Source organism: Lissotriton helveticus, chromosome 1_1 (assembly GCF_964261635.1).
Source record: "Lissotriton helveticus chromosome 1_1, aLisHel1.1, whole genome shotgun sequence".
Lineage (NCBI taxonomy): Eukaryota > Metazoa > Chordata > Amphibia > Caudata > Salamandridae > Lissotriton > Lissotriton helveticus.
The window spans coordinates 1006586103-1006599106 of NC_136057.1; the positions used below are offsets into that span (position 1 = coordinate 1006586103).

Below are 13004 nucleotides of genomic sequence, written 5' to 3' on the forward strand. Positions count from 1 at the left end.
ATGTATGTATTTGCAGCCTTGAGAAAGTCCAGGAGGACAAAACGCGCGTCGGCTGCTGCATTACTCTCTTTAAAGAAACTGAATAAACAATCCAAGAGACCTGATTCAACAACTGTTGTGGAATTCTTCCAAAGAAAATTCTCTTTGATTGGCTGGTAATACGGAGAAATGATTGAGAATAAGTGTTAAAACTAAGTGGTGTGTGTGATGAAGTAACTTCTAAAATTGAATGAAGAAACAGCATTGCAGATAAAACCAAATGAGGTTTATTTAGATCCAGAACTAGCGACCCCATACAGCATCAACTCCTGCAACTGCGAGATGACTCGTTGCTTACATTCTACTCCACACGACATTCCACATTCTATTTCAAACATCCTAGCAATACTGAGATAGTTCTTGTTCTAATTCAAGAACACTACATCACCTCCCTTCTTAACAATGAAAAGAGAAAACAACATTAAGTACAACTTCAGAAAAACATATATACAATGGATCAAAACATTTTTTTTCCGTTGAAAACAGCTATAACATTTTCCTAGTTTAAATCAGCTCGGAATCTCAAAACAAAAATAAACAAAATCTTGGAATCTAGTAGGACGCTGAACAACCCTGCGAGGTCTAACATTTTTTTGAGTTGAAATCAGCTCAGAATCTCTTGTTATTTCTCCGGGTTGACACTTTGCCACCCTGTTTAAATTCCAGACTTAATGATTGCTAATCTTCACAGCATTCTTAAAAACTTTAATTACCTTGTAGGGAATGCTAAATTTTGACTTGGACTTCCCCAAACGAGGAGATTTTATTTTCACCCAGTCTCCCACAGAGACCTGTGTGTGCTTAACAGCTTTCCTTTGATCATACCATTTCTTCCTTTTCAGGTCTCACCTATTATATCCTGCAGGGATAAATAGGCGAGTATATAGTAGGCAAAACAAAATCTCTACCAACTGCGGAGTACGTCCAGTTCATGTGATGCAGTCGTGTGAGACGCGCACGTGCACGTCAAACCCATCAGCCTAGCATCAGACTTCAATGGAATGCGCTCCCAAGATGCTCCCCCGCCCCCGCATCCGACTTCAACGCAATGCGCTCCCACCCCGCCCCCCCACAGCAATGCCAAGAGCTTGTTTTTGCTTGCTAAAGGATCAGCGCAGCACACCACGCTTCATTATAAAGCATGGTCTTTAAGGGGGTTGCTTCCACTTCAGTTAAGCTCCCCGTGCGTTTATTCACCCAAAAATTATTCCCACCCCGGAGTGTGCATGCAACCGTGAGATGGCCGCAAGCGTGTCTGCATTTTTTTTGCTTGCTAAAGGATCAGCACAGCACACCACGCTTCATTTTAAAGCATGGTCTTTAAGGGGGTTGCTTCCACTTCAGTTAAGCTCCCCTTGCGTTCATTCACCCAACAATTATTCCCACCCCGGAGTGTGCATGCAACCGTGAGATGGCCACAGGCGTGTCTGCATTTTTTTGCTTGCCAAGGATCAGCGCGGCACAGCGCGCTTCATTTTAAAGCCCGAACCTTTAAGGGGGTAGCTTCCACTTCAATTAAGCTCCCCGTGCGTTCACCTAACAACACTTCCCACCCCGGAGTGTGCATTCAACCGTAAGATGGCCGCAGGCGTGTTTAGCTGTCTGTGTATCGAAAGTGACTTACTCATTAAATAAGAGCACGGCTGTTCAGCATGTTTATTTTCCTTTCTGCCCTCTTAACGCCGCAGCGTACGCCGGTGCATCCACTTCACTTTATCTCCTGTGCCTTCCCCCAACAACACTTCATGCCATCGTAAAATAGCCGTAGGCCTGTGCAGCTCTCTTTCTAAAGGGCAGCAGCTACTTGCTGCCGCTAATTAAATTAACCATTAAATAAGAGCACTGCTCTTCAGCATATTTGTTTTTATTTCCGCCATCTCCTCGCCGCAGCCACAGCGCTGCTTACACTTTATTTCATCTCCCCCTGCCTTCCTCCAACACCCTCTCCCGCCCCGGAGTGTGCATCTCATGGTGAAATAGCCGCAGGCGTGTCCAGTTGATTGTGTAACGGTTGCCAGCTACATGCTACGGCTAAGTAAATTACCTATTAAATAAAAGAACTGCTCCTAAGCATGTTTATTTTTCTACCACCCTTTCCTCGCAAGGGAGCTGCTTCCAATTCACTTCATCTTCCTGTGCCTTCCCCCAACACCATCTCCCACCCCAGAGTTTGCACACTTTACTTTTATTTTATATGGCAGCATTCCTAACTCCCAATCCTGCACGGCACTAATTCTCATCCACCAAGTCTAAAATACATTCTCTATTATAAGCAGCACGCGCTCTCCGTTGCAGTCCTTTCCCCTTGTTTTTTTTTGTTTACGTTGGGTGCCGTGTTAATTAATGTTCATGTTTTGTTTACTCTGCTTCCCATTACAGCCAGTCGTCACACAGCCTTTCGTACAAATAATATAAATTATAATATTGTAGGCAGAGATGCCCAGCAGCATAGTCAGACTTGTTTTCTTCAGGTTGTCCCCTTGATTTAAGTGTAAGGCTTGCAAATTAAAATAAAAACATAGATAAGAACGGAAAGACACGCCCCTTTCACGTGCCCCTGGTTGTAAAAGGAAGTGACACATAGGTTGAAAGCCTACAGCACGTATTGTGCACATGAAAGTGACAATGTGGAAACAAAGCGGCTGGCTGCTCTTGAGTCTGCAGAGATCTTATCTGCTCTATAACCGTCTCCACCACAAATGGGCCCCAAACACTGTCAATTGCACAAAGTGGCCATATGTTAAAGTGATGCTGACACTCTAATGGATGTTTTCCACTTTGAATTCTCCCAGCTCTGCCCAGAAGAGAAACGTTTTCCTTTCAAACTGATTTGCCCGGTGCTGTTCTATTCACTTTAACCCCTTCCATGCTCATGACGGAACGGTTCCGTCATCAGCGTCGGTGCTCCGGTGCTGATGACGGAACATTTCCGTCATGAGCCAATACGCTTTTAAACCCTTCAGCACTGCAGCAAAATTCGCGCAGCACTGAAGAGGTTAATCCTGAATGTGAATTCCTGCTTGCATACAATAATATTGTATTTGTGCACACAAACGAAATGGATGTGTTCCTAAAAAGCAGGGAATACATACATGAAATAAACGCACATTTGAATCGTTCATTAAGGATAAAAGCATATTTGGAAATTAATTTGACAGAGTGCCTGTGTCAACCAGGGAGGCCTTGAGGACAAATAGCTGGGCTTTCAGAAACTTGATCCAAAACACGACTTGCTCATGATATGAATGTCTTATTTTATGAGTACTTAAGTTCATCGTGTTTTGTGGCTTGGAGACAACACACGCACAAATCTAGTCAGGCGCAAATGCTATTTCAAAGTGTTTGTATATTGAAGTCAAATCGTTTTCCATCAACAAGCACATTTTCGATGTCACTTCACATTGTGACATGAATGGCAACAAACAGCTGTGTTAAGAGATATATTGTTTGCATTAAGAGATATATTGTGTGCAACTACTGATTACAGAATATGCAGCCCTTCATGTGTGCAGTCTGTGTGCAGACATACATTTATAGCATATCTAGTTTTAAAAGCCACCATATTTTTCATATTTTGCAGTGAGCTGCTCTTTAAGCAGGAGCTTCCCATGCCACTGACACTGCCCCAGCCCTTACAGTGTATCTGAAATGGCAACATGGAATTTTATACTTTTACTAGAAGGCACCACAGTTTTCACCTTTTACAACGGCAGTGAGTTTCACATCAAGCAGGCTTTGCTATTCTGCTAATACTGCCTCAGCCCTTCCAGACTTTCCAACTCACAATTCACCTACACATAATACCAGTACACTCAAAATCACATAATTACTATCCATATAATGCCACTGCACACTATGCCACATAATTCCACTACAGACATCCACTCCACACCACACATTTACCCGCCACACAATTCCAAAACTAACAATTCCAACCTAACCTACATAATTCCACACTACATACATGTACGTGGACACCACCACATCACTCGGGGACACCACTGCATCACTTGGGGACACAACCACATCACTCGCGGGCACCACCACATCACTCGCGGGCACCACCACATCACTCAGGGACACCACCACATCACTCAGGGACACCACCACATCACTCAGGGACACCACTCAGGGGAACCACCACATCACTCAGGGACACCACCACATCACTCGGGGACACCACCACATCACTCGGGGACACCACCACATCACTCGGGGACACCACCACATCACTCGGGGACACCACCACATCACTCGGGGACACCACCACATCACTCAGGGACACCACCACATCTTTCGGGGACACCACCACATCTTTCGGGGATACCATCACATCACTCAGCCCAACCACATCATCACTGAGCTCCACAACAGCACTGTCATTGCTTGCTACCAACAAGCATTGCCATAGCCAATAGGACTCGCATTAGGAAAATGTAAGCTATTGGCTTTGTGAATAACGATGCTATTAATTTATATATTTTCAAAGCCAACACATATTAAAAAAATGTGTCATTTACAATACCAATAGCTCACACTTTCCTAATGCGAGACCTATTGCATTGCAAATGCTTGTTTCCTTTATCAGAGATTCCTTTTCTTTCCATCCTGTCACACTATCAGCATTCACATCCACTAATAACCTCTTTGAAGAGACCTATGAAGGACAAACCTCTAGATTAGCTAGTCTTTTCTTGAACAAGCGAAAAGGCGAAACACTCGTCGAGGAGTGAGGAGTGAATCTGTACTCCCTAACTTTCTTCATCATTGCTAACTCCCAGTCAGTACCACTTGCAACAGTTTGTTGTACAGCTTTTTTTAAGACTTTCACAAACCTTTCAACAACTCCATTACTCTCTGGATGATAAAGAGCCGCCTTCTTGTGTTTGATACCCCTGGAGACTAAATACTCTTCAACCACAACAGAGGTGACTTGTACACCATTATCGGAAAGTGAGGTAATTGGAAAACCTTCCCTTTCAAACAGATTATCCAGAAATTCAATCACCACCGAAGACTCAATAGAATTTACCACTTTAATCTCAGGCTAGCGTGAGTACATATCCAAACAAACTAGAACATATGTATCACATGACTTTAATTTAATCTGCCCTAGAATATCAATAGCAATGTCCAGCCAGGGACCATTGGACTACTCTCTCAAAACCATGGGTTGCGTTCTACACTTCAAGACTCTATCACTGCAAGCACATTCTGAACAACTTCTGACTTCCCTTTCAATCCAGACATCCATAGCAGGCCACCAATATGCCTCTCTTAACCTTTCCTTGGTTTTAACTATCCCCATATGACTTGCATGAGCACTTTTTAGTAACGTATCCCATAAACTGCGTGGCGGAATTCATCGGCTACCTCTTAAAAGAACACCATCTACAATCGACAAATCATCCTTAACCTGCCAAAAACCAATCAACTCATTATCACAATTCTTTTTATCACACCGACCCTCTGATATCATTTTGATTACTTTCTGTAGAAGTTCATCTTCAACTAAAGCCTTTTTCCAATCATCCTCTGATACAATACCATCCCTTACCAAGCAAACATCAATCTCCTCTTCAAATTTTTCACCACCAAACTGATCACATTCAAAGGTTTCTTCACGTTCAGTACCTAGTCTTGATAAACAATCTGCATGTGTGTTAGAGACCCCTGGGAGATAGGAGACTACAAAGTCAAATTCCTGTAGGGCAACGACCCATTTACGTATTCAATGAGGTACAAAATCAATCCCTTTTTTTGCAAAAATGTCTTTCAAGGGCTTAAGGCCTGTTAGAACTTGGAACTTGTTTCTCCAAAGAAATTTGCGTAGTTTTCAAATGGACCAATAGATGGCAAGAGCATCTCTTTCTACAACAGAGTAGTTATACTCCGCTCCTCTCAAAGGCCTGGACATGAACAATACCACATTTTCTTTGTCTCCTGATTTTTGAATAATAACTATGCCCAAACCTTTGGAGCTTGCATCAGTCATTAAATAGGAATCCTTTTTTGGATCAAAACTGCTAAGATCTTGAGCATGATTGAGACACTTCTTCAGATTCTCAAATTCTTCATTACAAACATTTGACCATATAAAGGCACAACCTTTTTTCAAAAGATCCCGTAGGTGTCTAGTCACCCCTGCAAAATTTGGCAGAAACTTTTGATAAAATTCAGCCATACCCTAGAACTTTACATGTTCTTCTTTGTTCTGAGGAGCTCTGGGTTTACAAATTGCATCTACTAAGGAGGCTTTTGGTTTAATTCCATTTCCAGAAACTAAGGGCCAGATGTAGGTAGCCAAATACCGGTCGGTAACGGCCGATTTCGGCCGTTACCGACCGGTATTTGGCTTTTGAGATGTAGGTGGGTCGTTATTTACAGAATCGGTATATTTACTGATTCGGTAAATTTACCCCTTCGGTATTTTACCAAATCAGTAAATATACCGATTCTGTAAATCCATATGTAGCTGACACTCCTAAGAGTGCCACAGGCCCTTAAGAGTCGGTATTTTACCACACAATCCTATTGTGTGGTAAAATACCGAATTCAGGTGTGCATGCACATCTGTGCATGCACACCTGTGCAATGTGACACACAGACATGCCCTTAGGGCATGTATGGGTGCCACATGTCACACAAGCCTGTACTTGGGGTGCTAGAGGGTGTCAAAGTGACACCCCCTGCACCCTTGCAGGATTCGGTATTTACAGATTCTGTAAATACCGAATCTGTATTTCCCATTGATTCCTATGGGCTTCAAGGCCCATAGGAATCAATGTGAAATACCGATTCGGTATTTACACAATCGGTAAATACCAAATCTTACCGAATCGGTAATTGGAAAATAAGATTTACCTACATATGTCTCCTTCCTATTTACCTACTCTTAAATACCGAATCAGTATGATGCGGTATTTAAGAGTCGGTAAATAGGAATTACCTACATCTGGCCCTAAATGACCTAAATGTTCAGTTTCAGGAACATCAAATTTGCATTTGTCAGCTCGTAAATTTAAACCAGCTTCACTCAATCTTGTTAACTCTTCCCTCATCCTACCATCATGTTCTTCAGTGTTCACCCCAAAAATGAAGACATCTTGGTACATTTTTATCCCATCGATGTCCTTCAAAACACGTTCCATAACCCTTTGAAACACCGATGTGGCAGAAATGAATCCAAAGGCCATTCTCAAAAATGTAAACGTGCCATAGCGCGTGATGAAAGCAGTCAAATTTTGAGAGCAAGTTTGTAATCTGACCTGATGGTAGGTCGAAGAGAGGCCAAGAGATGAAAAGTGCTTCCCCCCTCCAAGAGAACACAACATCTCACTTGTATTTGGCAATGGATAATTATCTGTAATGACAGCTTTATTTAGTTATACAAAAGGGGGGATACAAAAGGGGATGATGGACGGAGCGTTTGAGCAACTCAAACACTCACCCCCAGTCAACTGATCTGGGTTTAACCCATCACCATTCTTTAGCCCACTCAGCCACCCCATTTCAGACATGGCTATATGCAAATCAGTCTGACTCTGTGCCTCATGGGAACAGTCCAGCCCGAACTGCCAAGCCATGTCTTCCATGGACCGGAAACAAGCATCCTGGGACCGGTTTCGGATTCATAATCCTCATCAGCCAGGCTATCTTGAATCCAGTGGCCAAGTGAGCAAGGGACTCACGTCTGAGCATACCCTGCCACACTTAGGGCGAACAAAGCGATACAAAAGGGGGAATCCGAAACCGGTCCCAGGATGCTTGTTTCCGGTCCAGGGAAGACATGGCTTGGCAGTTCGGGCTGGACTGTTCCCATGAGGCACAGGGTCAGACTGATTTGCATATAGCCATGTCTGAACTGGGGTGGCTGAGTGAACTAAAGAATGGTGATGGATTAAACCCAGATCAGTTGACTGGGGGTGAGTGTTTGATTTGTTCAAGCGCTCCGTCCATCATCCCCTTTTGTATCGCCCAGCTTTATTTAGTTCCCTCAAGTCAACACAGAGCCTGGCCTCACCGTTGGCCTTGCGGGCCATGACTATGGGAGAAAGCCACTCGGTTGCTTCGACTTCTTCTATTATCCCATTGACCATTAGTTTTTCCAAGCGTCGCCAAATGTGATGAAGTAACTTCTTAAATTGAATGAAGAAACAGCATTGTAGATAAAACCAAATGAGGTTTATTTAGATCCAGAACTAGCGACCCCATCCAGCATAAACTCCTGCAACTGCCAGATGACTCGTTGCTTACATTCTACTCCACACGACATTCCACATTCTATTTCAAACATCCTAGCAATACTGAGATAGTTCTTGTTCTTATTCAAGAACATTACAGTGTTCTTCGGTGTACTTGTTGGACATTACGAAAGAGGAGGATAGTTTAAAAAAGAATGTAACTTAATTTAATTGAAATAGTAGAGAATGCCAATTTATTTCGTGTAAAAATATATTTAGTCATCATTTAAAATAGGATAATTTGTAGCTAAAATAATAAAAAATAGATGTAATGTAATTAACAGTAATTAAAAAGTTTGGTATTTATAAATTGTTAAAAATATATCACTATTTAAAAACCAATTAAAAAGAGTTTGTTGTTATGATAAAATGAAAAATAAATAATAGTTATAGGGTAAGCGAAAGAGGAATAATAAGGCAAAAAAAAATTAGGTTATGATAATAAATAGCAATAATAAGTTATATCAACACTAAAGAAGAAATTAATGACAGCATAAAAAACTCGAGGTAGGGGGAGGTAGGGGTGATTCAGTTGAGGTCGAGTTAGTAATAAATACTTTCCATGATGATGTACTAACAGGATGTAATGCAGGAGATGTTGCATTGTCTGATATATTGTTAACAAGATAGTGACCTATAAGCAGGAGACACCTCCAAAGTGAACCAGCAGAATGGCAGACAAAAGATGTAAGTGGGCTGCCAACATTACCAAGAAATTGGAACAACAGATCTGGACTGCAGAAATGCTGATAGGAGTGTGTTTTTGTGGTTGTATGGGTACCGTATGAAACTTGCTGCACGGAGTATTGCCCTAAATGGGCATATGGGATTACATCTTGAAGAGATTCCAGAAAAGCATTAAAGTAAGAGTTTATCAGCAGAGTTTATTTGTGGGGGCTTCTTTAATATAGCAGTCTCATAAGCTTCCAAATATCACTGTTTTTTCTAGATCAGAATCTGTGGGAGACCACCAAGCTATCTGAACCCTGCAAACCCAAACCCCAACTCTCCTCCCATACAGATGGGAGGAAGATACCAATGCCGAGAAGCCCAGGTGAATGGCGATCCCTGGTACCCCATGTAGCTGGGGGGTCTTCTCCACAATCTGTGTGCACTTTGAAATGACTTTTAGGAGCCTGTAGAGTGTGTTTTTTGCATTTACGGTGTTTAACAACAACAAAGGTAATGGTAACGGATGTTTACTACCCACAGTTATACAATGTGACACTTTACTGGCCCCCTGGTTGGGTATTTGCATGCTAAAAAGCAGTCTGGCCCCTAATACTCGGCCAAGGGTGGCACACAGACAGCCGCACCCACAGGAGCGCCCAGCTCACCACACAGGCATAGATACGAGCACTTACGCCCAAGGAGGCGCACTCACCTGCTGCCCACGCTGCAGGCTGTGAATGTTGTCGCTCAGCCGCAAGGAGGCGCACTCACCTGCCGGTCGTAGCGGAGGCAACAGGAATAGGGCACCGAGCACTGCTCCCGACTAGGGTTTTCCACTGTGCAGTTGAAGTACATGTTCTGGGACCAGTCCTTGTAGGAAATGCCCCCGCAGCAGTCGAACTAGAAAGAAACACACAGCAAAGTTTAGCAGCGGGTTACAGATTTCAATTTCCTACTTTCACCAAGTCGTGATGTTATCAACAAGTTGGGGCAGTCCTGATCTTCATACGAAATCGGCAGAGTCGTCTTACAACACGGCACGGGGTGATCTGCGCGACTGCCCTACTCATCACATGTAGAAAGCGGGTCATTTAAGGATGCAGCACAGAGGTTGCAGCTCATTACATTTGAGTGATCCTGGCCTGTGCAGATCACACATGCTGCAGGCTGATAAACTGCAGTCCTTCACTGAACAGTAGAGAGATAATTCAAGAAGTGTTAAAATGTGCAAAGACAGGTCTCCCCTACTAACACGAAGACATTTGCATTATTCAGGTTATCGCACGGTAATGCCAGTAGCGAAGACAAACATAAGCACTACAGCAGTTTATTTCATCATTACAGCACAGAGTTTTTGCTAGGAAAATGCTAATGCAATCCTAGGCAAATAAACTGTGGAATATGTGCAGTCGTTGTTGCTACAGATCATTCCACATTAATTTGCACAAAAAGCAACATGATCTAGGGCAAAACCATACCTTAGCAAATGATGGCCTGTAAGAAGAAACAGTATCAACTGAAGGCATCCTACGGGTGCCCAGCAGGACAAAGGACGCAGAGTATGTCTGTCCCAAAGACCAGGTTTTACTGTCATGTAGGACAGAGGAGTCTAGTTCAACGGTTTCACTTCTCTTCTTGTAGGCTCACAATGACATGTTTAGAATAAAGAAGTACTATAAAAATTAAATGACCGGATGATCCTAGAATATTGGCGGGAAAAATAATTACTCCATGCCATCCCTTTCTTGCTTTGAGTTCTCCTTTTCACTATTATGAACCCGCCTCTGTCTCCCTCGGGGCTCTCTCTGTACTACCTCCTCCAGACCCAGCTCTCTCTCTGCAGACTACTCTCTCCCTGCAGACCAATATCTGCCTCCCTTCAGGAACATCTCTGCCTCCCTACAGCGACAGCTCTCTCCCTCCAGCCCATGAAGCCCCGTTTGTTCATTCTCACTGCCTAGGGTAACACCCATACGTATCGTCAGCCCCCTTCCTTGAACCTTTACTGCGTTCTTTTGAATTTAGTTATTTTGTCGGACCATCTGCCCTCAGTTGCGTCTGCTAGCAGGAGAAATAAGTGGGGCAGCGCGGGGGAAAGAAAAAAATAAAAACAAAATGTACCTGTGTAGCCAAACGTCTGCTTCCTCCCCGCCTCTTCAGCTCTGACGATACTCACTCAGATTGCCAGACTCCCCTGCGCTAATCCAGACGCTGCTCTCATGCTGGTATTACCCAGCATGAGAGAAGTATAGGGATTGGGTAAGGCTGGCTGGTTTCACGCTCCATCAGGGAATGGGAGCCTGAGCTCCTGAGCCCTGCTGATATCTTAAAGCAACAGCCTGGAGATATCCAAGTGCGCATGTCGGTTTGGCTGTCCTAAAACGGCCGGCCAAACCAACATGTGCACTGGTAGTGCCCTGAGCCCAGCACTCCGCCTGCTGATGACCCCTCAAGACTCGGCTGCAGCTATGGAGTAAAATAAAATGATAATAAAGCAGTTTTTTTTACAACGGAGTTCTGATCATTTTATTTTACATTTGTCTGCTGGTTTCAGCAGTGGGGGTACGCTCCTCCGCAATAGAGGAGGATCCGCCCCAGTCTGCCCTTCATAACTTCTGCTTTGCCTTTGTGAATATTTACCCCTGTCCTCTTATTCCTTACATCCCTCCACTGGGACACTACTCAGACCTTTACCATGTCTCACTCTTCCTGCTCAAATTTACTCACAACTGATCTGTCAGCCCCTCTTACTATTGGGAGGACAGGATGGACACAAAACACAGCTGCTACATGAATGAGCAGGGCTGGCTTTAGGGTGCTGCGACTGGTGCAGCGGCACCTGGTGCTGAGCTTTTGAGGGGAGAAGTGTGGGCGTGGGGAGGTTGCCGTTCTGTTTAGTAATAACGTATTGGTTTAAAAGCACCTGTTGCAGAGTTTGTGTGTCCAGCAGCTTTCAGACCACAATACAAATGTCAAGATAACTCTGGTGATTAATGTTCCTGCTGGAGAGAGATTGGAGTTTTGTCTAATGGCAGTTTTGACTCAAAGTAGTTTAGAGGGTTTATGTGCCTGCTGCTGAGAATGTGTACCATGCAGATCACAGAACTGTATTTTATGTGGATAGCTCAGTGGGTTACGATTTGTGGAGGAGGACAAATCTCCTGATATTATTTCAAAGACCACCTGGATGTTATTAATTACTTGCAGTTCATAAGTTACAATTCTAATACAGCACAGTCAGCTATGTACTGCCAAAGAGCTGCATGCCAACTGCATTGTATAGGTTAGAACTTTGTTTTTCTCTAGTGTTTCATTAACTTAATGTTGCTAAAAAGGGTTCATTTGGATAGAAATACTTCCTTACTAGTAAAACAAACCCCAACTACTGTGGCACAATTTAAATCCTGAGTTTGCAATTCTCCAAACCAAACACTATTAAAATATACAGCGTACCATTATGGATGACATGTGATTCCTACATCTTGTAATCCTCATTGAGTTATGTAACATTTCCTACACACCGATTTAAACACTTATGATTCATTGTCTTTGTGTGTGATGTTAAGTGCTCGGAGGCCCTACAGAAGTATGAGTAGCACTCTAAAACAAATGACATGCATGTGTGAGAGGGGCTATGAAGAGATGAGGACCGCAGGAGGGTGGTAGTGATGGAATCTGTGGAAGGATGGTCATTGGGGGGTGGACAAAGGGAAGGGACACCAAAAATGATTGACGCACTGGGTGCCACCAGCGCTAGGCAGCCCTGTGAATAACAATTGTATGTTTGGGGCGCTGGAGGGTGGATAGGCAAGGACTACATTAAAGGACTTTTGAATGATTTCTCGGTCGAAACATAGTGCCAATCTGAAATGTGGGAATAATCTTTTCTAGTCCAATTTCTGTGTCTCATTTGGTTGCTCATAGTGTGTGCCAAGAAGGTGGGCAGAAATCTGCTAATGTTTTTAGGTCGAGCCTGTCCCATTCCGCAGGAATGGATAGGATCGAATTCAAGTGCTCGATCGGCTATTGAAACCACTGGCGTTTCTTCAC

General features: G+C 43.4%; 1 protein-coding gene across 1 annotated transcript in view; it reads right to left on the reverse strand.

Moving 5' to 3' along the window:
- The window catches only part of TSPAN33 (tetraspanin 33), a 156798-nt gene that overhangs the window by 36207 nt on the left and 107587 nt on the right, over window positions 1-13004 (reverse strand). The window contains exon 6 of the mRNA XM_078677670.1: window positions 9726-9854. Within this exon, the coding sequence (XP_078533796.1) occupies window positions 9726-9854 (129 nt within the window). The remainder of the gene's footprint in view (window positions 1-9725; window positions 9855-13004) is intronic.